Source organism: Paroedura picta, chromosome 4 (assembly GCF_049243985.1).
Source record: "Paroedura picta isolate Pp20150507F chromosome 4, Ppicta_v3.0, whole genome shotgun sequence".
In the NCBI taxonomy this organism is placed as follows: domain Eukaryota; kingdom Metazoa; phylum Chordata; class Lepidosauria; order Squamata; family Gekkonidae; genus Paroedura; species Paroedura picta.
The window spans coordinates 137,163,444-137,188,263 of NC_135372.1; the positions used below are offsets into that span (position 1 = coordinate 137,163,444).

At 48.7% G+C, this 24,820-nt stretch overlaps 1 protein-coding gene across 1 annotated transcript in view; it reads right to left on the reverse strand.

Moving 5' to 3' along the window:
* Nucleotides 1–12,104: 12,104 nt before the first annotated feature.
* Nucleotides 12,105–24,820, reverse strand: part of HRH3 (histamine receptor H3) — a 38,311-nt gene continuing 25,595 nt past the window's right edge. The window contains exons 2-3 of the mRNA XM_077335779.1: nucleotides 23,309–23,475; nucleotides 12,105–14,254 (exon numbers count right to left, since the gene is read on the reverse strand). Coding sequence (XP_077191894.1) covers nucleotides 13,358–14,254; nucleotides 23,309–23,475 — 1,064 coding nt within the window. The 3' untranslated portion in view covers nucleotides 12,105–13,357. The remainder of the gene's footprint in view (nucleotides 14,255–23,308; nucleotides 23,476–24,820) is intronic.

Genomic DNA, 24,820 nt, shown 5'->3' on the forward strand with positions numbered 1-24,820 from the left:
CGTAGACCTTGGCCAACAGAGTCTTGGCTTCAATCAATCCTTTAAATATTGGTTAAAGATTCATTTCCATGCCCAACCAGGTAGTCTGCTGATTAACTTTATAATTGATCCTTATTCTCTTAACTGGTTAAGTAAAATCTCAAAGAAACTTCAAATTATGGGTCTGGACATCCCACCCCTTAGCATGCAAGAAGAACTGCTTGTTGTCCTATGCCCCTTGCAGGGCTTTACGCTCTGCGGATACTGATTCGTTGGTGATTCCCGGCCCTAGAGAGGCATGCCTGGCCTTAATCAGGGCTGGGGCCTTTTTGGTCCTGGCCCCAACCTGGTGGAATAAGCTCCTAAATGAGCTGCAGGCCCTGCAGGAGCTTTCTGTATTCCGTAGGGCCTTCAAAACGGAGCTCTTCCGCCAGGTCTTTGGTTGAATCCAGGACAGTGAGGAAGATCATGCTCAGGGCTGGTGTTAGCACCTGGGTCATTGCCAGCAAGGCCCCATCTCCCTCCCCATTAGTGGGTGTATCAGTCATTTGGGCACGGGGATAGAGTTATTTGTCACCTTGTTTGCTGTGGTTTCTCTGTATTGTATAGGTTGCTGTTGTTGTTTTTGTTAGTTGCAAAGTTGTGTCTGACCCATCCCGACCCCATGGACAATGATCCTCCAGGCCTTCCTGTCCTCTACCATTCTCCGGAGTCCATTGTAATGGCATGTCCTTTTAATGGGGTTTTTAAAGGGTTAAAAGCTCGGTTTGTCTCCCCCCACCCACCTGCTCACTCCTTTAGGAAAGGAAAGAGACGAGCAGGCTGGTAGTTAAGTGCAGAAGGGTTTCTGTTTCAATTCATGGGGGGGGGGGATGACAAAACAGGAGGACTCAGATCTATCTGAATTCAGCAGAATCTACAGCAGAAAAAAAAGTAAGTGCAGAATCAGCCCTAGAGTATTCTGCCCGTGTACATGGAGGATCAATTCGGGCCTAATAATTAATGGCTATTTATGGACCTTTGCACCTCCATGAATTTGTATAATCCCCTTTCAAAGTCCTGCAAACCACTGGATATTACCTCATAGTAGTTTAGTCAAAAGTGCGTCTAGTCAAGGCTATGGTCTTCCCAGTTGCAATGTATGGCTGCGAGAGTTGGACCATAAGGAAGGCCGAGCGTCAAAGAATTGAGGCTTTTGAACTCTGGTGCTGGAGAAGACTCTTGCGAGTCCCTTGGACTGCAAGGCGAACAAACCGGTCAGTCCTAGAGGAGATCAGCCCTGACCGCTCCTTAGAAGGCCAGATCCTGAAGATGAAACTCAAATACTTTGGCCACCTCATGAGAAGGAAGGACTCCCTAGAGAAGAGCCTAATGCTGGGAGTAATTGAGGGCAAAAGAAGAAGGGGGAGACAGAGAATGAGGTGGCTGGATGGAGTCACTGAAGCAGTCAGTGCAAACTGAAATGGACTCCGGGGAATGGCAGAGGGCAGGAAGGCCTGGAGGATCATTGTCCATGGGGTCGCGATGGGTCGGACACAACTTTGCAACTAACAACAACAACAACAAGTTTAGTCAATTAATTAATTATGCAGCATGTGATATAAATTGAAGCTAAGGCATTCAGCAAAGGGATCCAAAACTCCGCATTTAACCCCCCCTCTCCCCAATCCAGATTAATTTAGATCACAATGCTTATAAAGTGTGTGTGGAGGGGAATTGTGTTTTTGCTGCTTTTATAGATCCTTGGGAAATATTATCTTGACGCTGAGGTGTTCTCCTCCTCTCCTACTAAGGAGAGACAAACACAGAAGAATTAGATTGTGAGGTGAGGGAGAGATGAACGCATTCCAGGTCGGTTGAGTTTAGGAACAGCTCTTGATGAGGAGATATTTTCCTGAGCGTCATGGTTTTAGAAGTGTGCAGCTGTGGAGAGCTTTCCAAGATAAAAATCGCTGTGAAAATACTGTGGCAAACAGCATCAGAAAGGACTTAACTTGTGTTTGCAGGGCAGAACTGCATTAAAAGCACTAAGCCCCCCCCCCCCCCCCCCCCATCCTCCAGTGGTCCTGAGTAGCTGAAAAGAGAAAAGGAGGTAATCATAACGGATTCCCTCACATCGCTGCAGCACTGTGGTGCATTTTGTTTGTGGTGACCTCCTGACCCTCATGGAGGATTTTGGATAAATAGAAAACTGCTCAGGAAAGTTAGAGAAGGATCCACGTTGTCAACCCCTTTTGCGAGATTTTTTCTGGATCAAACTCTGGAAGCTTCACCTGGGTGGGATTGGAGGATGGTCTTCAAGTTCAAAAGGTGTGTCATCCTGGTGGATTTCTGTCCAAATTCTTGTCTTTTTTTTAAAAAAAGCACTTCCTGGTTGTCTTAAATAGCACTCTGATGCTTATTCAACAGGATAATTTATCCATCCCCTTACTCCTTCCCTTTCCTGACAAATCATTGAAATACCCTCCAGAAGTTCAACATTCTGGCAGATTTCACTGCTGGTTTAAAGACCACTAGCCAAAAAGAATGCTGAGTTTATTGCATTTCCTGAAGGAAAAGGTAGACAGGACGCTAAAAGATCTGTGTTGATTTCTTTTTCTTGCTATCCTGAGGGGAAAACACAACAGGGCTGGTTGTGCACTTGCTTTGTTTATTCCATTGTGGATCCTGCTGAATTCAGATCGATTTGAACTCGGGTCTTCCTCTACCCCCCCCCCCCCCGAAACAGGGAGTGTTTTGCACTTGATTAGGGAAGCTCAGAAGGGAGGGGGAGCCAGGCATAGCAGGAGCCTCTTTCTTTCTTTTCTTGAGGGGGGAGGAGGATTGGAGACAGCAGAGGAGGGGGAATAAATGCAAGAGGCTTCTGGAGCTTCTGCTGAGATAAGTTAGGGCTTCCCCTTTGAGGGGGAAGCCTTGCAACGTCAGAACCAGGAACTGATGTCCTGGCCAATCACTGCTTTTCTGCAGTGATGGAGGCTCAGTAGCAAGTTATTTCGGGGAAAACAGGCAGCTGCATGCTTCCTCATGCTGATTTTTCAAATATCGAGGGTTATATCCACTCTAGGATATCGCGGGGGAAAGGTAGGGTCATTCTGGATGAATCATGCTTGTTGCAGAGGGAACATTTTAATCGCCCCAAATCAAAATGAAAATCGCATTCAGTGCAGACAGCAGGGATTGAATCAACCTGGGATTGGGATAAAAGCTCCGTGCAGATTCAGCCCAGGTCCCCCACCTGAGGCTTCTCATGTTTTCTCTGATAAAAAACATAAAGTAAGGGGAAAGAAATTGTGTAATTTAAAAAAAATATTTTTATTTATTTATAGTTAGATTTGTTAACCGCCACTCTTGGACCCAGCTGGATCATGGTGGTTTACAAAGCATTAAAAAAAAAAACCACGTAAAAACAATACCCACAGCAAAACCCCTAACCCAGAGGGCGGTAAAATCACTCTCTGCAGGAAACCCATTTTATTCCCACTCCCTCAACCCCCACATGCACAGCCGTCAACCCTCCAGGGGGATAGCTTCAGAGAGTGCCTGGCCCAACCCATTTCCACAAGCCCATACAGGGACAGAGACCTGTAGTCCTGTATAATAGTCTTATAATCTAGGGCATTACATAGGGTACGCACCAAACCCTTCTACAACCTTTTTCCAAGGAGCCCCTGAAATAATTTTTTTGGCTTTGCGGATCCCCGGAAGTGATGTCATCTGACCACGCCTCCCTGCCACACCCTCCTCTGGAAGTGACATATCACAGGAAGTGACATCACCACCTCTGTTAGCAGGCAGGCTCAAGGAGGACTGAGGGGAGGACAGACAGGATGTGGCTTAAGGCGGGAGTAGGCGTGCAGGCTCCACTCCCTCCCAGGTGCAGAAACCACAAGAGAACTCACACTAGGGAGGCGGAGCAAGGGAAGTGGTTGGTTCCTTAGCTTGTGGCTGAGTCCATTAATGCAGGAGGGGAAATGCTGTGGACCCCTCTGGAGCTCCTATGGATCCCTGGGGGTCTGTGGATCCCCTGTTTGGGAATCTGGACCCCCATAAAGTCTAATTTGTCCTAGGCTTAGGTGGAGAGACACCTTCTTGACTTGGAGGTAATCTGACAAGCTAAGTTTTTCCTTGTATTCGAGCTGATTTGGAACACGTGACTGGGTTTGTAAGTCGAAGAAGAGGCTTGTGTGAGAGAGAAAAATTAAAGTCTGATATCATGAAAACTAAGAGCCTCTTGTGGCGCAGAGTGGTAAGGCAGCAGACATGCAGTCTGAAGCTCTGCCCATGAGGCTGGGAGTTCGATCCCACCAGCCGGCTCAAGGTTGACTCAGCCTTCCATCCTTCCGAGGTTGGTAAAATGAGCACCCAGCTTGCTGGGGGGTAAACAGTAATGACTGGGGAAGGCACTGGCAAACCACCCCATATTGAGTCTGCCATGAAAACGCTGGAGGGCGTCACCCCAAGGGTCGGACATAACCCGGCGCTTGCACAGGGGATACCTTTACCTTTTTACCTTTTATCCTGAAAACTAAACCACAAGCAGGGCTCTACAGTATTCGGATTAAAGCTGTTACAAAAAAAGAAACTTTGTGGGGCATATGTGCAATGACAAAATCTAGACAAGTGAACTTATTGGGTGTTGAAGTGGCTTGGGACCTGAGCCAGCTCAATACTTTTGGCATATGCAAGATCTGCAGTCCGACTGATTTTAACAGCGTACGAAGAATATCCTACAGGGGCATTGGAGGAAATATGTGTTAGCATATTTAGAGTAGGAACTTCCTGATATTTTCGAATCTCCTCCTGTGTCCTGTTTGGCTCAATTGGAGACTTCCTGCTCCTTTGAGTATACCCCCTGCCTGCTTTTCCTCCTGAATATTAGTCAGTTAGACTGTTAGGACTATCTCTTTCCTTCCCCATGGACAAAGTTTGTTTCTCTCTTCAATAAAACTATTTTATTCTTTTAAGTAGCTGATGCTCAGCTCTCTTGCCTATGTAAACTCTGCTAACAAATACAAGAGGTGGGGGGATTTGCCTGCTCCCCCGGGGGCTGTTTAGAAGTATAGATCGCCGTCTACCTATCTATTGGCGTATAGGGTGTTTTTACGGGGTTTTATTGTATTTTTACTGTTTTATCTTGTGTAAACCGCCGTAAGACCACTGGAAGCATGGCGGTATTTAAAAAAAATAGAACAGAGAAAGGAGGAAGAGTAAATTGCTGGCAGATAGAGAGTGGTCTCTGGAACAAAGCTCCAAGAACAAGAAGAGAGAGGGAGAAAGAGAGTCAGAGGTGAAGATGTGAGAGAATCAGTTTGAGAGGGAGAACAGGGAAAAGAAGAGAGAGATGGACAAACAGATATGGAATAAGGGACAGAGGGAAAGTTTCATATTAGGAAGCCCTTTTGTTGGCCCTCCAGAGGAACTGGTTGGCCACTGTGTGAGACAGGAGGCTGGACTAGATGGACCCGTGGTCTGATCCAGCAGGGCTGAGGTTCTTATGAAGGCCTCAGCCTCTCTGCCCTGTTGCTGGCCCTCCAGAGGAACTGGTTGGCCACTGTGTGAGACAGGAGGCTGGACTAGATGGACCCCTGGTCTGATCCAGCAGGGCTCTTCTGATGTTCTTAGGAAGGCCTTGGTCTCTATGCCCTGTTGTTGTCCCTGTAGAGGAACTGGTTGGCCACTGTGTGAGAGAGGAGGCTGGACTAGATGGACCCCTGGTCTGATCCAGCAGGGCTCTTCTGATGTATTTATGAGAAATTGTTCAGCTAACATGGAGACAGCGTGGTGTGGCAGTTAAGAGCAGCAGCTTCTAAGCTGGAGAACCTGGTTTGATTCCCCCTTCCTCCCTCACATGCAGCCAGCTTGGGCTAGTCACAGTCTTATTAGAAACTGTACTCACAGAGCAATTCTGTCAGAACTCTCTCAGCCTCACCTCCCTCACAGGGTGTCTCCTGTAGAGAGTGGAAGGGAAGGTGATTGTAAGCTGCTTTGAGACTCCTTTTGGGCAGTGAAAAGAGGAGTATAAAAACCAACTCTTCTTATAAAAACACACACGAAGCATAATCACAAATTAGGGATAGTATGAATTTCACATGAACCCGCCTGACAGTTCGATTTACTGTGCCCATCAGGTGCAGGGCCGATTTACCGGTCTGTTCATTTCATGCCAAACATCCAGGAACGGCGGCCGGACTGGTTTCCATGTGATTTTTGCAAAACTGAACTCACATAAGGACACTGGCAATTCAAACTGATTGGCAGCCATTCTCATTGTTAGGAACTAGTTAGATGAAAACTGAAGGCTAAGGGTCTGTTAAAGCCCAGCAGTTGTTTATGACAGATTTAGGAATAATATTTTAAAAATTGCCTGCAGAGCAGAACAGTCATGCAGGGAATCTGGGTGGGGATTAGGAGAACACATTCGGGCTACCTGAGAACACGGGTGCAGAGAAATTCAGATATCCTGTACTGCATGCTTTGTTTTTTTTTTAGGAAAACAGTGAAGTAACATAAGATCCCTGCTGGATCAGACCAATGGTCCATCTAGTCTAGCATCCCATTTCACACAGTGGCCTACCAGTTCCTCTGGAAGACCAAACAACACGACCTAGAAGCCAAGATCTTCATAAGAACATGAGAGCCCTACTGGATCAGACCAATGGTCCATCTAGTCTAGCATCCCATTTCACACAGTGGCCTACCAGTTCCTCTGGAAGACCAAACAACACAACCTAGAAGCCAAGATCTTCATAAGAACATGAGAGCCCTACTGGATCAGACCAATGGTCCATCTATGCAAGCATTCTGTCTCACACAATAGCCAACCAGTTCCTCTGGAGGTCCAACAACAGGACCTCAGGACCTCAGCTTCTGAGGTCTTCATACAAACACAAGCAGAGACCTGTTGGATCAACCAGTGGTCCATCTAGTCCAACACAGTGGCCAACCAGTTCCCCTGGAGGGCCAACAGCAGGGCATAGAGGCTGAGGCCTTCATAAAAAGAGCTCTGCTGTATGAGACTAGTGGTCCTTCTAGTCCAGCATCCCATCTCACATAGTGACCAACCAGTTCTTTGGGAGGGACAAAAGCAAGGCATAGATGACAAGGCCTTCATAAGAACAGCTCTTCTGGATCAGACCAGTGGTGCATCTTGTCCTGCATCCTGTCTCACCCAGTGGCCAACCAGTTCCTCTGGAGGACCAACAACAGTGTAGAGAGGCTGAGGCCTTCCCAAGAACATTGGAAGAGCCCTGCTGGATCAGACCAAGGTCCATCTAGTCCCACATCCTGTCTAGCCCAGTGGCCAACCAGTTGCATTTTTTAGAATCTGGGTCAGATTTGATTTTGACTCTTGGAAGCTTCTACCCTGGCAATCTTGTTGGTCTTTAAGACGGTACTGGGTTCGAATCCTGCGCTTCTACCACAGACCAATGCGGCTTCCCACCCGAAGCTATCTTTTAAAATCTGCTTTCCTTTCTTTCCTTTCTGTCTATTGTTGAACTCAACAAAGACGGTGTGTGGGTGTTAAGTATTGCCAAGCCATTTTCAACTTATGGCGACCCTATGAACCAAGGTCCTCCAAAACTTCCTACTATGAACGCCTCGCTCAGGTCTTGCAAACTAAAGGCCGCATAGTCCTTGATCGAGTCAATTGAGCTCATGCTGGGCCTGCTTCTTTTCTTTGCTGCCTTCAACGTTTCCTAAAATCCTCGTCTTTTCCAGTGACTCTTGTCTTCTCACAATCTGGCAGTGTTCAAGCAAAGGCTGGATACACACTTTTCTTGGATGCTTTAGGATGCTCTGGGCTGATCCTGCATTGAGCAGTTGGATCCTGCATTGAGGGGTTGGACTAGATGGCCTGTATGGCCCCTTCCAACTCTATGATTCTATGAATTGGACCAAAGTATGACAGCCTTGGTTTAGTCATTTAACATCCTAGGGAGTGTTTAAGAGGCTTGATTCAATGAAGATTAACTGAGTTTGGTTAAAGATTTCTTCCCGTCTTTCATATCTGTTCCACTTAATATTTCTGGTAAGAGCTTGGAGGAGGAGCTGGTCTCATGGCTTAAGTGCCACCCAGCGCTTAACACCCACTCATGGTGGCTGGTCCCGCCCCTGAGTGCCTTCTCCTCCAACCAGCTTGCCTGTCTGTCCAGTGGCCAGCCAATCGCCTTCCATTCCCCCACCCCTGACCACCCCCTCCTCCTTCCACTTTCCTCCGAGGTTCGGAGGCTGCAGATCCCTGCCATGTGAGAGCTGTCCCTGCTGGTGAGTTCCTTGCCCGGGGACCTCCAGCCTTCCCAGTTCCTGTGAGGAGGGGGAGGCTATCTGCAGAGTTCTTCCACCCCCACCCCCCAATCTAGCGCCCATTGTATTCCTGAATGCAACAAGCAAATATCCCTTGTTCTCTAAAATATTAATATATCGTTTCATAGAAAGGAGTGCTTTTGAGACAAGAGTGATTCTCCCAATCCCTCTGGGGAAATTGCACCTTTCCCCTCTTATAAGGAATACCCCAACTCTTCCCTCTAACTGACTCAGGTTATCTATAGACGGACTTAGAAACCCAATCTAGAGGTGGGAGTTGCACATGTAAAACCCACATATGACCGTTCTCCTTACAATCCCGGTGACAGCTCATTCAAGTGTTCTTGGCCTAAACTACCTCACAGGATCGTTGTGCGGATAAACGGCAGAAGGGAAGAACTCTGCATATAACCGGTATCTCCTTTGTGGAAGAGTGAGAGAAAAACTCAATAGATCTATATAGATTTTGTTTTTGAAGCAGCTTGAGGTTCTACCAAACAGATCAAGGACACAAATCTAAGAAAATATTTTTATTGAGTTTCTTGCGGGTGGAGAGCACGGTAAAGGGAGCATACATCCATCACTGGACCGACAGGCATGGTAGCAGATCTCTGCAGATATTACAGGGTTTAAAAAAGGCCAGTTGTTGGTAACCCATATGCAATTATTTGTTCATCTGACCTCATTACCAGTGCAAAACACAGCTTGCGAGCGAGAGACGAGACGTGGATGTAATACGGCCGTAGGCATATTTATCTAACCGCCGAAGGTGGCGGGGTCATTGCGATTATAATAAGAGTGCCTTTCATTTCGAGCAAACGATCGGCAAACATGGTTATTTTTTGTGTGATGGCAGAACAAAGCGGTGGCAGATTTCTATTTGTTGTCGTTCTTGTTGTTCAAAGAATGCAACGTGATTTAGAGCAAGGACGCTCAGCGCATGGAGGCGCGCCTGCAGTTCTCCGACAGACGAACTCTTAAGTCTTAATTCCTTTTCGCACGCAGTTAATTGGCTGCTGTTCAGTTGTGAGAGTAGGCAGTACTCAATATGATTAACCGGGAACGAAAGAGCATCCAAGGTGTATCAAGTTGTATTTACAGGCAGGCCGGGGAAATAACCGAGCGCCTCGTCTTCTTATAAAATAATGTTATCTAGATGTTATTTCCCCTCAACAGCACCCAGGCAAGGATACTTCTGGATGGAATCTCTCCCAAGGCTTCAGGTCAACCTTTTGACCATGGAGGAACGCCTGGAATAATTTTTCAGACTTCAAGGAGCCCGGAAGTGATATCAGCTGGCCACGCCCACTGCCACACCTCCAGAAATGACATCACTACCTGCAACCTTAGCCCTCCTTTTGCTCCCTCTCCCACTTTTACCACTACCGTGATGGCTCTCCCTCATGTAAGCCAGAAAAACTAGCAGGAGCTGAGAAGACAGCCCAGACCCCACCCACACCACACGACTTCAGAGTTTCTGTGGACTCCCAGGGGACCATAGACTTCTGGTTGGGAAACCCTGCCTTAGGGTCACTGATTCTATCCCCCAAGACCTATCTGGCCACCCATCCATAGCTCACCCCCCATCCCCCGCCTCACAAATGAGGGCAACTAGTGGATGAGCGATAGGGTCGTGAGTGTCCTGCATAGTTTCAGGGGGTTGGACTAGATGACCCAGGAGGTCCCTTCCAATTCTGTGATTCTAGAACATATGATATTTCATGTTGGTGCATTAGAGACCATACGTGTTGGCACAAGAAGTCTCAGAGTGAACACACCCTAAAATAGGCACAGAATGCAGAAAACATTTGGATAGATTGAGATGGGTAGCCATGCTAGTCTGTCTGTAGCAGCAGAGAAGAACAAGAGTCCAGGAAAACCCTAAAGCACACTTTTCCAACCCTTTGACCACGGCGGTACTGCTGAAATATTTTTCAGGCTTCGAGGTATCGGGATGTGATATCAGCTGGCCAGACGTCTCTGCTGTACACATTGGGGGGTCTTTGTGGTACTGTATAGCAGGGGTAGTCAACCTGTGGTCCTCCAGATGTCCATGGACTACAATTCCCATGAGCCCCTGCCAGCGAATGCCAGCATTCGCTGGCAGGGGCTCATGGGAATTGTAGTCCATGGACATCTGGAGGACCACAGGTTGACTACCCCTGCTGTATAGTACCTCAGGACCGTGGTTGGGAAACCCTGCCTTAAAGGCTAACACATTTGGAGCTTCCGTGGGCCACTGCCACAAATTTGTTAGCTCCTGCCACAAACCCTGCCACAAACTTGTTAGCTCCTGGGCTCTGGGTTGGGAAACAGCAGGAGATTTTGGAGGTTGAGCCTAAGAGAGATGCGGTTTGGGGATGGGTCGGAGTTCAGTGGGGTATAATGCCACGGAGTCCACATTGCAAAGCAACCATTTTCTCCAGTGAAGTGATCTCTGTAGCCTAGGGATGTTTTGTTATAACAGATCTCTAGGTGCCATCTGCAGATTGGCATATAGTCTTTGTAGAGAGAACAAGCAGAAGAGCTGGTTCTTTAATGCCACTTTTCTCTACCTGAAGGAGTCTCAAAGCAGTTTGCAATTCCCCTTCCCTTTCCTCTCTCCACAACAAACCCACAACAGACACCCTGTGAGGGAGGTGAGGCTGAGAGAGCCCTGATATTACTGAAGAAGAAGAAGAAGAGTTGGTTCTTATATGCCACTTTTCTCTACCTGAAGGAGTCTCAAGGTGGCCTCCATTTGCCTTCCCTTTCCTCTCCCCACAACAGACACCCTGTGAGGGTGGTGAGGCTGAGAGAGCCCTGATATTACTGAAGAAGAAGGAGTTGGTTCTTATATGCGACTTTTCTCTACCTGAAGGAGTCTCAAAGTGGTTTACAATTCCCCTTCCCTTTCCTCTCCCCACAACAGACACTTTGTGAGGCTGAGAGAGCCCTGATATTCCTGAAGAAGAAGAAGAGTTGGTTCTTATATGCCACTTTTTCTAGCTTCTAAACTGCGTTGAAAGTGTATTATCCAATGTGTGCAGAAGGAGCCCCGGTGTTCCCATTTGGCAAACTTAGGTGATTGCTCTCAGTATTCCGCAGTCTCAGGTGAGTTGTTCTTGGCATTCCACAGCTGAGGGTGCACCTGCCCATTTATCACCAATTTTGACAGATTTGTGTCCTTCACTATGTTTCCCCCACACACGTACAATTGAACCCAAACAAAGGGTAACCATATATCCTGAGTTTGTTATTCCTGTTTGCTCCCTGAATCTGTTAAACCATTAGGCTGCCTACTAATGTACTGTTCACCCTCTACCTATAAGGATGGACTGGTGATTCCCATTGTATTGGGTCTCAGGGAGTGTGCATGCGTAAGAAAGCTTACCCCTTGAAGAAAACATTTTTGGCCATAAAGGTGCCACTGAGGAGGCCGCCACTGAGCCTGAAGTGGCAGACTATTTTTTTTTTTTAGTCTTTGTGGTATCACATGACTCAAGTTGAGTTTTTAAAACAATGTCTTACTGTGACACTCTTACCCAAGGGCACCTTGAGTCAGCGTGGTGTAGTGGCTAAGAGCAGTAGCTTCTAATCTGACGAGTCGGGTTTGATTCTGCGCTCCCCCACATGCAGCCAGCTGGGTGACCTTGAGCTAGTCACAGCCCTGATAAAGCTATTTTGACCCAGCAGTAAATATCAGGGCTCTCTCAGCTTCACCCAACTCACAGGGTGTCTGTTGTGGGGAAAGGGAAGGTGAGTGTAAGCCGCTTTGAGACTCCTTTGGGAAGAGAAAAGCAGCATATAAGAACCAACTCTTCTTCTTCTTCTTCAGTAATATCAGGGCTCTCTCAGCCTCACTCACCTCACAGGGTGTCTGTTGTGGGGAGAGGAAAGGGAAGGCGACTATAAGCCACTTTGAGGCTCCTTTGGGTAGAGAAAAGTGGAATATAATAACCAACTCTTCTTCTATGTCAACTGCGTTGCAGTGACGTCACCTCCAGGATGTTGGGACGTCTTTGTCAACGGGGCATTCTGGTTTTTGTGGCAACAATCCTGAGTGTGTCCAGCCTAGACCTCCCCCTACTGCTGGTAAGTCCCTCCCTCTGACCAGCTGATTGGCAGCAGGGGTCGTTTGCACTGGGACAAGGAATTCTATTCCCCTGGTGGGGGGTTGGCAGTCCTATGAGTGGCCAGCATGGAAGGCTTTTAAGAGGCATGGCTCAGTATTGGGTCACGTACGTATCAGGTTGCCATCTCCGGGTTGGGAAATACCTGGAGATTTGTGGGATGAAGCCTGAGAAAGGAGAGGTTTAGGGAGCATGGGGGATGGTGTATAATGCCACAAAGCCCACCTATTCTCCAGGGGAAAAAGAGTTGATTTTTATACCCCACTTTACACTACCCAAAGGAGCCTCAAAGCTTACAGTCGCTTTCCCTCCCTCCCCCCAAAACAGCTGTAAGGTAGGTGAGGCCGAGAGAGCTCTGACAGAACTACTCGGTCAGAACAGCACTATCAGGACTGTGATGAGCCCAAGGTCACCCAGCTGGCTGCATGTATAGGAGCGGGGTATCAACCCTGGCTCTCCGGATAAGACGTTGCCGCTCTTAACCACTGCACCAAACTGGCTGGAGATCAGGTGTAATCCCTGACATTGTAATCCTGGCTGCCGGGAGCTCAGTGGTAATCCCAGAAAACCTCCAGCGAGCACCTGGAGATTGGCAACCCCGTGTACGTAGCATGTAGACTTCCACTGGTTCTGTGTCTGCTTCATGAATCTTGAGCAGCAGGGCTAAGACTGACCGCTCCGTAACCTCTTGGTGAGTTTGTCCCTTGTCATTTCCCCCGCCCCTGTCGCCCCGCTGAGCGTCAGCGCCAGTTTAGCAGTGAATTGGAGAGTGCTCGTCTTGTGTACAAATGTGGAGACCCCAGCTCAAAACAGCCAGCCTGCCTGGTCCCTTTGGCCGTCATGCGTGCATCAGGCGCCAGCCTCCCTCTGCGTGCCCCCAGGCCCCTCGAACCTTCTCTCGGGCCCACGTGCCAGCCTCCCAGCAGCCGTCCTTTCAGAACCGGCCAATGGCTCTTTCCGAGTTACTTCCAGCATTTTTGGAAAGAGCTGTGGGGCTGGATCTTCAGTTTCTTAGGGCACAGGAGTTTCATGAAAGCCCTCCGGAAGCTGTAGTGGCACAGCGGGTACAGGACCGGGTTGATGGCCGAGTTGATCCACAGGAGCCAGAAGGAAGTCTCGTACCAGTAGTCGGGGATGCAGTGGCCATGGCAAGCCGCCCGGATGATCATGAGGAGCGTGTACGGTGCCCAGCAGAGGCCGAAAATGCCCACGATCACCGCCAGCGATTTGGCTACTTTCTTGTCCCGGCTGAGCCTGAAACGTTGGGTCATGTTCTGCGAGACGGCCTTCATCCGCTTCTCCAAGGAGAGGGTAGAAGCCGAATGCTTATAATTCCTTTTGGTTGAAGGTTTCAGTTTGTTGCCCGGAGGCTCAGAGCTCTCCAAGCTGGACGCCTGGGAATTTTTTCCGGGCACGTCCTCCTGGCCGTTCTCCTTTTGCAGGTCCCACTTGGGCACCTCCAAGGTTTCCGCCGGGTGACTCTGCTCCCACTTGCAGCATTTCAAGGAGACCTTCGTTTCCGGGCTGATTTCTGTCTCCTCCATGAAGTTTTGGCTCTGGTTTTCCTGGAGCACGTCCAGCCGGATTTTGGTGCGCCTGTGAATGTTCAGGTAGATGCTCAGGTTGAAGAACATCACGCTGAGGAAAGGGGTGAAGAACTCGATGGTGGAGGCGGTGATGAGGAAGTACCAGTTGTAGAAAAACTCCGCGTAGCATTCCCCATCAGGAATGATGCTCCGGCCAGATATGTACTCCCAGCTGATGATGGCCGGCCCATAGAGGAGGAAGGCCAGGAACCACACCAGGGTCATCTTGAAGACGGCTTGTCTGGTGTCCCCTTGCTGAGCGCGGTAGGAGACCTGCCAAGGAGGAGAAAAGAAATACATCCATCAGCTCTGGGCTTAGGGTTGCCAGCTCTGGTTTGGGGAATTCCTGGAGATTTGGGGAATGAAACCTGGGGAGGGGAGATTGGGGGGGGAGGGTTATAATGCCATATAGGGTTACCAACCACCAGATGCTGGCTGGAGATCTCATGGGATTACAACAGGTCTATCGCTGCAGAATCTATTCATTTGTTTAATTGCAGTCATTGAGCAGCATCGAAACATAGGTAAAACCATGGTAAAAGGTAAAGGTAAAGGTATCCACTCTGCAAGCACTGGGTCATGTCTGACCCTTGGGGTGATGCCCTCTAGTGTTTTCATGGCAGACTCAATACGGGGTGGTTTGCCAGTGCCTTCCCCAAAAAAACATGGTAGCGTAAATTAATAACTAAGTCGTTTAAAATTGACCAAGGATTTCTGCACTTTACTGAAGAAGAAGAGTTGGTTCTTATATGCCGCTTTTCTCTATCCAAAGGAGTCTCAAAGTGGCTTACATTTGCCTTCCCTTTCCTCTCCCCACAACAGACACCCTGTGAGGGAGGTGAGGCTGAGAGAGCCCTGATATTACTGAAGAAGAAGAGTTGGTTCTTATATGCCGCTTTTCCCTGCCCGAAGGAGGCTCAAAGCGGCTTACATTTGCCTTCCCTTTCCTCTTCCCACAACAGACCTATGACGGAAGTGGGGCTGAGAGAGCCCTGATATTATTGAAGAAGAGTTGGTTCTTATATGCCGCTTTTCTCTACCCGAAGGAGTCTCAAAGCGGCTTACAGTCACCTTCCTTTTCCTCTCCCCACAACAGACACCCTGTGAGGTAGGTGAGGCTGAGAGAGCCCTGATATTCCTGCTCTGTCAGAACAGCTTTATCAGTGCTGTGGCGAGCCCAAGGTCACCCAGCTGGCTGCATGTAGAGAAGGAGCGGAGAATCAAACCCAGATTAAAAGTCTGCACTCCTAACCACTACACCAAACTGGCAATATAACAAAAATATAAGAAACAGAATTATCTTTCTCTGCAAGTCAGAAGATAGCTAACAAATCGTCAGTATATCTAGAGAACAAAAGTGAAATGGGAGTATTTCTGATATCCCAGTAAATATCGCAATGCAGTAGGATATGAATCATGTATCCGAACGGCAAGGACACATTTGATCCTGCATAAGCACATGCTGAAAACTTCCACTAAGCAGTGCTGATGGAAATGCATTGAAATGAGCTCTCGAGAAAGCCCATTGGAATCCAGCAAGTGTTGAGAATGGAGTGGTAAGAAATCCACCCTTCAAGATTTTAATAGCCTATATGGGCTTGGAAGGAGGACCGCCCCCCCCCCATTTTACAACTCAATATGCATGTCGTTGATTAGCCTATTTGCTCACCGATATCCTGGCAGCAGAATAAAATGACAAAGCTCAAATTTCTCCCTCGATTCTCTCCTTCAAAGTGATCTGCCAGGTGTGTGCAATTCACAACAACAGTAACAGCAACAATAACAACAATGATCACAGCAACAACTATGATATTTTTTTTATTTAGCCTAACCTGTGAGGAAGGTTAGGCTAAGAATGCATTACTAGCCCAAGCCAGCATGGTGACATGGTTAAGAGCGGCAGCTTCTAACCTGGAGATCTGGGTTTGATTCCCCACTCCTCCACTACATGCAGCCAGCTGGGTGACCTTGGGCTAGTCACTGTTCTGTCAGAGCTCTCTCAGCCCCACCTCCCTCACAGGGTGTCTGTTGTGGGGAGAGGAAAGGGAAGAGGATTGTAAGCCACTTTGAGACTCCGGGTAGAGAAAAGCGGCATGTAAGAACCAATTCTTCTTCTTCTTCTTCTTCTTCTTCTTCTTCTTCTTCTTCTTCTTCTTCTTCTTCTTCTTCTTCTTCTTCTTCTTCTTCTCCTTCTTCTTCTTCTTCTTCTTCTTCTTCTTCTTCTCCTTCTTCCTTCTTCCTTCTTCCTTCTTCCTTCTTCCTTCTTCCTTCTTCCTTCTTCCTTCTTCTTCAGTAATATCATGGCTCTCTCAGCCTCACCCACCTTACAGGGTGTCTGTTGTGGGGAGAGGAAAGGGAAGGTGACTGCAAGTCGCTTTCAGACTCCTTCGGGTAGAGAAAAGCAGCATATAAGAACAAACTCTTCTTCTTCTTCTTCTTCAGTAATATCAGGGCTTTCTCACCCTCACCTCCCTCACAGGGTGTCTGTTGTGGGGAGAGGAAAAGGAAGGCAACTGCAAGCCACTTTGAGACTGGGTAGAGAAAAGTGGCATATAAAAACCAACTCTTCTTCTACTTCGGTACTATCCGGGCTCTCTCAGCCTCACCTCTCTCACAGGGTATTTGTTGTGGGGAGAGGAAGGGAAGCTGATTGTAAGCGGCTTTGAGACTCCTTCAGGTAGTGAAAAGCAGGTTATAAAACCAACACTACTTATTCTTGCCCAGCAACCTTCTAAGGCAGGCCGAAGATTTGAACCTGGGTCTCCGACAGAGTAGTCCGACACACTTAACCACTACACCATCTGGGCGCTTCTTCTTTTTGAGGTAGAATAAGAAGTTCCTGCATTTATGTGCTTCATTTATACCATTCCTTTTGTCCCTGGGGGGGGGGACCCACTTGCTCCCCTTCTCTGTTTTATCTTCACAACCACCCTGTGAGGTAGGCTAGGCAACGAGTGTGAGGGGTGTGTCTCCCGGATTCTAGCCTGGTATTTTTACCATTACACAACACTGTAATACATCCTGGTTTCTCGAACCACCAAAGCTATGTCCTTACACGTAGAGTAGTTAGTATTTTCTGCAAGGATGCTAAGAATACGGGAGCACCAAAATTGTTCTGAGGACACCAGTACTCTCTGCTCAGATTATTCCCCGCGATGCATTTGCGTAAAAGCAATATTAATTATATCGCTGATGTAAAAAAGGCTTTTACTGCACACCATTGTTTTGTTGTTTCCCCAATTAGCTCATTAGCGGCTGTGTCAAAATGGATGGTGCTAAATTAAATGAGGCCTAAAGAGCCTGCCCTGGTCACTAAAACGTGATTTTGCAAAGGGTGGATTCTAAAAGGGTGGGACTAGATGGCCTGGATGGCTCCTTCCAACTTTATGAGTCTATTATTCTTATCCTGGATGGATGCTTGAGGCTGATCCTGCACTGAGCAGTGAGTGGACTAGATGGCCTGCATGGCCCCTTCCCATGCTAGGATTCTAGGAGTCTAGTTCAGCAGTGGGATGGGCTGCCTAAGGAGATGGGGAGCTCCCCCTCACTGGCAGTCTTCAAGCAGCAGCTGGACAGATCCTTCTCCTGGATGCTTGAGGCTGATCCTGCCTTGAGCAGTGAGTGGACTAGATGGCCTGCATGGCCCCTTCCCATGCTAGGATTCTAGGAGTCTAGTTCAGCAGTGGGATGGGCTGCCTAAGGAGATGGGGAGCTCCCCCTCACTGGCAGTCTTCAAGCAGCAGCTGGACAGATCCTTCTCCTGGATGCTTGAGGCTGATCTTGCACTGAGCAGAGAGCTGGACTGGATGGCCTGTATGGCCCCTTCCCACTCTAGGATTCCAGGAGTAGTTCAGCAGTGGAAGGGGCTGCCTAAGGAGGTGGGGAGCTCCCCCTCACTGGCCGTCTTCAAGCAGTGGCTGGACAGATCCTTCTCCTGGATGCTTGAGGCTGATCCTGCATTGAGCAGGGGGTGGTACTAGATGGCCTTCATGGCCCCTTCCCACTCTAGGATTCTCTGAGTCTAGTTCAGCAGAGAAATGGGCTGCCTAAGGAGGTGGGGAGCTCCCCCTCACTGGCCGTCTTCAAGCAGCGGCTGGACAGATCCTTCTCCTGGATGCTTGAGGCTGATCCTGCACTGAGCAGGGGGTGGGACTAGATGGCCTTCATGGCCCCTTCCCACTCTAGGATTCTATAAATCTATTTTCTCACCCTACCTGGTCTCACAAAGTTTTGTCAAGGCTCATAACTCCTGGAACACTTGGTTACAAAGTCCTTGGGGAAAGGGCAGGGGGAATGAACAAAACCTAATATAACCCAAGCATCTGATTAGATAATAGATCTTCCCCTGGTAATTTGTTCCCACTTTTATATGCCTTTAAATATCTCTGCTTATCTCCCGGTGAGATAATTGAGTTTTTAACATGTGCACGATAATCCATTAAAATATCGTTATTTGCGATTCCAAATCTTCACTTGTCTTTCTCTGTACCGTGACTTTGAACCGCTGTTAAAAGTTTCAAGCAAGTCCTTTCCCTGTTCTTTTTTTCTTGGGGGGGGGGTCTGTTAGTTAATCTTAATTTTCACAGGCATCCATAATATATTCTCTCAACTAGGGTTTGGGAGAGTTTCTTGTTTCATAAGAATGCCAGCCTTTTAAGAGGTTTAAGGTTAATTCTCGCCATATTATATAGAAAAGTTTTCAACTGGGTGGATAATCTCTCAATGGGGGGGGGGGGAGTGTGCAGTCAACAATTCTTTCCAGACCCTCAATCTGTCCTTTTATTCCTGTTAGCTTTGTATCCTTTCTCACCTATCATGAATTCTTTGCAAAATAATAATCTGAAATCCCTTGCCCTGAAAAGACCAAATTTTACACTCATGTACAGTAAAACCAAGAGCCTCTTGTGGCGCAGAGTGGTAAGGCAGCCGTCTGAAAGCTTTGCCCATGAGGCTGAGAGTTCGATCCCAGCAGCCGGCTCAAGGTTGACTCAGCCTTCCATCCTTCCGAGGTCGGTAAAATGAGTACCCAGCTTGCTGGGGGGTAAACGGTAATGACTGGGGAAGGCACTGGCATACCACCCCGTATTGAGTCTGCCATGAAAACGCTAGAGGGCGTCACCCCAAGGGTCAGACATGACCCGGTGCTTGCACAGGGGATACCTTTACCTTTTACAGTAAAACGAACAAATTAAATACTGTTGCAAACTTGGCTCTTGATCACTGTGGATCAGGATTAGGTCTCTTGAGAATTGTAAATATCCCCTTTAGGAATGTTGAAAGTCAGGAAATGGTTTTGTCCAAGGATCCATCAGGGCTTGGAAGAGCCATAGGGGAGCCAGCTCTATGCTCTGGGAAATTTGGAGGCAGTACCTGGACAGGGGCCCAGGGAGGGAGGCCCGTTTCAAGGCCCGTTCTTAGCAACGGGCCTTGAAGCTAGTTCGTGAATAAAGCAAAGACAGGATAAGCTCAAACAAGACAATTACAGAACACCATTGGTGGTCATAGAATAGAATCATAGAGTTGGAAGGGGCCATACAGGCCATCTAGTCCAACCCCCTGCTCAACGCAGGATCAGCCCTAAGCATCCTAAAGCATGTACAGCTCATGTACAGCTCTTGGCTCAAACCAGTTCAATACGTCATTAACTCCCTTCAGCCTGTGTTGGACAGTGATACCCCTTTCTCACAGGGAAACCTTCTCTTGCCCCCAGAAAACCTCTTAACTTCAAACAATTTCTCACCTACATGGACATGGACTCTGGGACCAAGCGGTTGGAATATACAAAAGATCTATTGTGTGCGTAACTGAGCAGAATATAAGGAGTATCCTGCAGGGGGCATCAGAGGAGGTGTGGATTTTAGGCATAGTTAGAATTGGAACTTCCTGGTGATTTTCAAATGATTCCCTCCAGTGTCCTCAATAGGAGATTTTCTGCTTTTGTGACCACTTTCTCCCTGCTTCGCTCCAGAACAACAGTTGTTGATTAGAAGAATGACTGTGGACAACAGTTAGTTAGACCTTCGGTTGGTTGGTCGGTCAGTCACTCTTTCTCTCTCTCTCTCCATAGTTGTTTCTTTTCTAAATAAAAACTGTTTTATTCTTTAAGCAGCTTGGTGCTTTGCCCTCTCTGCATATTCAAGCTCTGTCAACACTAACAGCACCAGCCGTATCATCTCAGGGTCATTCACAGGTTCCTTCCAATGCTAACTATGCCATCCAATTTCAGTGTTTCCCTTCTATTCTTTCTATTAGACAAATGACCCAACTCTTTGTCGAGTGACGATTCTGTCTGTCTGCCACCATCTGTTCAGACACTAAAATCTGCAGCATGTATTTGGGTTAAGAATTCCGCCTGCTTATTGAGTACATAGTATTGTGTGAATATCAGTCTTTAGTTTGTCAGACTTTATTACTGCCTGCGAAAAATCTTTCTGCTCGTGTCTGGAATGACTATTTCAAAAAGACCCAAGCGTTTATCTGACAAATTACCCTCCCAGGAGAGAAAGTCTTGGCCTGGAAAAGCAAAAGTTTTTAAAATTGTCTAAGGTATCTGTGCTGCAACAAGGATTTTATTGTGGGGAGTTAGATTCAGGTGACTAGTCGTGTCAGTCTAAAGCAACAGAATGAAATTTGGATCCAGTGGTCCTGGTAAGATCATAGAATCATAGAATCATAGAGTTGGAAGGGACCTCATGGGTCATCTAGTCCAACCCCCTGCGCTATGCAGGACACTCACATCCCAATCACTCATCCACTGTCACCTGCCGCCCCTTGAACCTTCACAGAATCAGCCTCTCTGTCAGATGGCTATCTAAAAATGTAAAGGTAAAGGTATCCCCTGTGCAAGCACCGGGTCATGTCTGACCCTTGGGGTGACGCCCTCTAGCGTTTTCATGGCAGACTCAATACGGGGTGGTTTGCCAGTGCCTTCCCCAGTCATTACCGTTTACCCCCCAGCAAGCTGGGTACTCATTTTACCCACCTCGGAAGAATGGAAGGCTGAGTCAACCTTGAGCCGGCTGCTGGGATTGAACTCCCAGCCTCATGGACAGAGCTTAATGACTGCATATCTGCTGCACTTACCACTCTGCGCCACAAGAGGCTCATGATGGCTATCTAGATACATAGATGGCTATCTAGCCTCTGTTTAAAAATTTCCAAAGATGGGGAACCCACCACCTCCTGAGGAAGTTTCTTTTGAATTCATTTCATCCCATTCGTTCTGGTCCGTCCCTCCAGGGCAAGAGAGAACAACTCTGCTCCATCCTCTATATGGCACCCTTTTAAATACTTGAAGATGGTTATCAGATCCCCTCTCAATCGTCTCCCGTCCAGGCTAAACAGTCCAAGCTCCCCCAATCTTTCTTCATGTCTTGGTCTCCAAACCCCTCACCATTTTTGTTGCCCTCCTCTGGTCACGGTCCAGTTTGTCTACATCCCTCTTCAACTGGATTGCCCAAAACTGAACACAGAGTTTAAATATGGGTATAAGACTTGGTGTCCATGCACACTTCTTCAGATATTCTGGGAAGGGGTCGAAGTGGGCTGTGGTCCGATCAAGGAGCCTCCTCCTCTCGGTGTCGGGAGCAGCCCTGCTGGGGAACCAAATGTTAAATAAACCTGGAGAAAGAGGCTGGACTGCTCTCAGTTCAACCCTCCTTCTGGGATTTCTCTTTGCTTCTCCAGAAGCTGATCTAGCCATCAGCGATTCCAAGCCAGGCCTAGACATTAGCTTGACCTATAGCATTGCATTGACAATTGAAGCCTTCCTGGACCTGGTTTCCACTCCACACTTCCAGCACCTTGGACAGCGCATCTGGCTTCTCCTTGACTCTGCCTTTCAATCGTCTACTTCAGTGGTCCCCAACCTTTTTTAGGCTGGGGACCGGCAGGGCATTGGGCCGCGCCCGCAGGGACCGCGCCCGCGCGGGCCACGCCCACGCTTCGGGCCGCGCCCGCGGATCGGGCCGCGCCCGGCCGCGCCCGCCAGCCGCACCCGCGAGCCGCGCCCGGCCGCGCCCGCCGGCCGCACCCGCGAGCCACGCCCGGCCGTGCCCGCGGATCGGGCCACACCCGCGGGCCGCGTCCGTGGATCGGGCCGCGCCGGCGCGGCCTGCACGGGCGCGGCCCGGCCCTGATTCCTTCTCCCGGCCCTCCCGCAGTAAGTAGCTTCCCGGGCCGCAAGCTTGCGGCCTGGGAAGTTTTTTACTGCGGGGGTGGGTGGGGGGGGGGCGGGGAGAGGGAGCCGCGGCCCGGCGCCATGGCCTTTGCGGCCCGGCGCCGGGCCGCGGCCCGCAGGTTGGGGACCACTGCTCTACTTGCCGGCATCCTTAGTTGATCCTAACCAACCTGAACTGCTTTCTGGGGTTTTGGTAATGATTGGCAGATATATTTGCCTCTTGCGCTTCTCCTCTGCCTCGTCTCCGATCCCTCGCCTGCAGGGACTTGGGCTTCACCCTCTGTATGCTTGGCTCTCTCAAGCACTAAATACATCCCGTGAAGTTGAAACTAACTTATGGTGACCCCAGCAAGGGCAAGTGAGCAGCTGAGGTGGTTGGCTACTGCCTTCCTCTACAGAGTCATCCTTGGTGGTTTCCCTTCCAAATACTGACCCTGCTTAACTTAGACTCATGGTGATATCAGCAAGGGACTTGCAAAACAAGTGAGAAGCAGAGGTGGTTGTCCATTTCCTTCCTCTACAGAGCCTTCCTTGGTGGTCTCCCTTCCAAATACCAACCTTGCTTAGTTTAGACTTATGGCGACCCCACCAAGGGACTTGCAAAACAAGTGAGAAGCAGAGGTGGTTGTCCATTTTCTTCCTCTACAGAGCCTTCCTTGGTGGTCTCCCTTCCAAATACCAACCTTGCTTAGTTTAGACTTATGGTGACACCAGCAAGGGGCTTTCAAGGTGAGTGAGAAGCAGAGGTGGTTGTCCATTTCCTTCCTCTGCAGAGCCTTCCTTGGTGGTCTCCCTTCCAAGTTCCAACCCTGCTTAGTTCAGACTTATGGCAACACCAGCAAGGGGCTTTCAAGGTGTGTGAGAAGCAGAGGTGGTTGACCATGGCCTTCCTCTGCAGAGCCTTCCTTGGTGGTCTCCCATCCAAGTTCCAACCCTGCTGAGCCTCTGAGATCTGATGAGATCAGGCTCTACCATGCTGCCTTCCCTCTCTGCAGCATGGTAGAAAACATTTACCCACCATTTTGTACAAGACTCAAAGAACATCAGCAAGACATGATAGTTCTAGTCAGATCTGGGGCCGCCAATGGGGCCAGACAACAGACCCTTGGATCCAATATTCTGTCCGCTCTTTGCAAGTCGGGACTCACCGCTCTTGTCACCGAGACGAACCGGTCATAGCTGATCAGCACAATGTTGAATACAGAAGTGGTGCAGAGCAGGTAATCCATCACCAGCCAGAGCTTGCAAAAGCTTCTCCCAAAGGTCCATTTCCCAGTGAGGACGTAGGGGACGTACAGCGGGATGCAAAAGGCACCTGAAATCAGAGAAGTTGACTTAGCTTTCCAAATGTTCTCTGCTGCATCCAACATAAACTAGGCATAGACCGAGGGTGGTGTGGTGGTTAAAGAGTGGTGTACTCTGGTGGGTGGGGTGTGATTCCCCATTCCTTCCCGTGCAGCCAGATGGGTGACTTTGGGCCAGGCAGGATTCTCTTAGAGCTGTTCTCATAAAGTAGAATGTCTGTTGTGGGGAGAGAGGGAGGGGAAGGAGATTGTAAGCTGCTTTGGGACTCCTTTGGGTAGTGAAAAGCGGCATATAAAAAACCAACTCTTCTTCTGCGTCTTGGTCCCTCAAGGTCAAGAGGGATGGCATCAGCATACCTTGAGATGTGGCAGCTACCTGGGCCCACAGTTTCTGGTGGGAGCATGGCAGCCCCCCCCCCCCCCCAGTCACATGCTAGCCATCCAACATCCCTGCTCCCTGCTCTCTCACACTGCCTGGGCCATGCAAAACAAAAAAGGGAAACCAAAACCCAACCTAATCTGAAAAGTTAGGGACCTAAAGGTGGAGCCGCAAAATTAATGTTTAAAATTTGCAAATATCCTTAACACTATTTCACTCCCTTATATATTTGGGAAACAGCCTCCTGGGAGGAGACTGTCCAGGGCCCTGTCCATCCAGGTCCTCCCATATCTGGCCGATAACATTCTCCATGTAGCTGAAAGCTATTACTGCGGGTCCTCTCCTCTGCTGCCTAAAGGAACCTTTCCCTGCCCTCCTCTAAGAACCTTTCAAATCCTTCAAGAGAGCATTCATGTCCCCTCTCCACCTCCTCTTCTCCAGGCTGAACATTCCCAAGTCCCTCAGACTTTCCTCCTTGGAGGTCTCCCCCTCCAAATACACTTCTACCATGGAGGTGAGGCATTCATCCCACTGGTCCAGGTCTCCCCAGTGAGGAGATCATTTCACTAAGCCTGCTTTGCCACCAGCTCTTTATAGAAGCCAAGACCCCAGCACAGCTTCCCATCATCATTCAGGACCATTGTTTCCCAGCATCATTATTCAATGAATGAATGAATGAATGAATGAATGAATGAATGAATGATCTCATCCATCAGGGCTCCTCTGATGTTCTTATGAAGGCCTCATGCTGTCTGCCCTGTTGTTGACCCTCCAGAGGAACTGATTGGCCACTGGGAGAGACAGGATGCTGGACTAGATGGACCACTGGTCTGATCCAGCAGGGCTCCTCTGATGTTCTTATGAAGGCCTCAGCCTCTCTGCCCTGTTGTTGGCCCTCCAAAGGAACTGATTGGCCACTGGGAGAGACAGGATGCTGGACTAGATGGACCACTGGCCTGATCCAGCAGGGCTCTTCT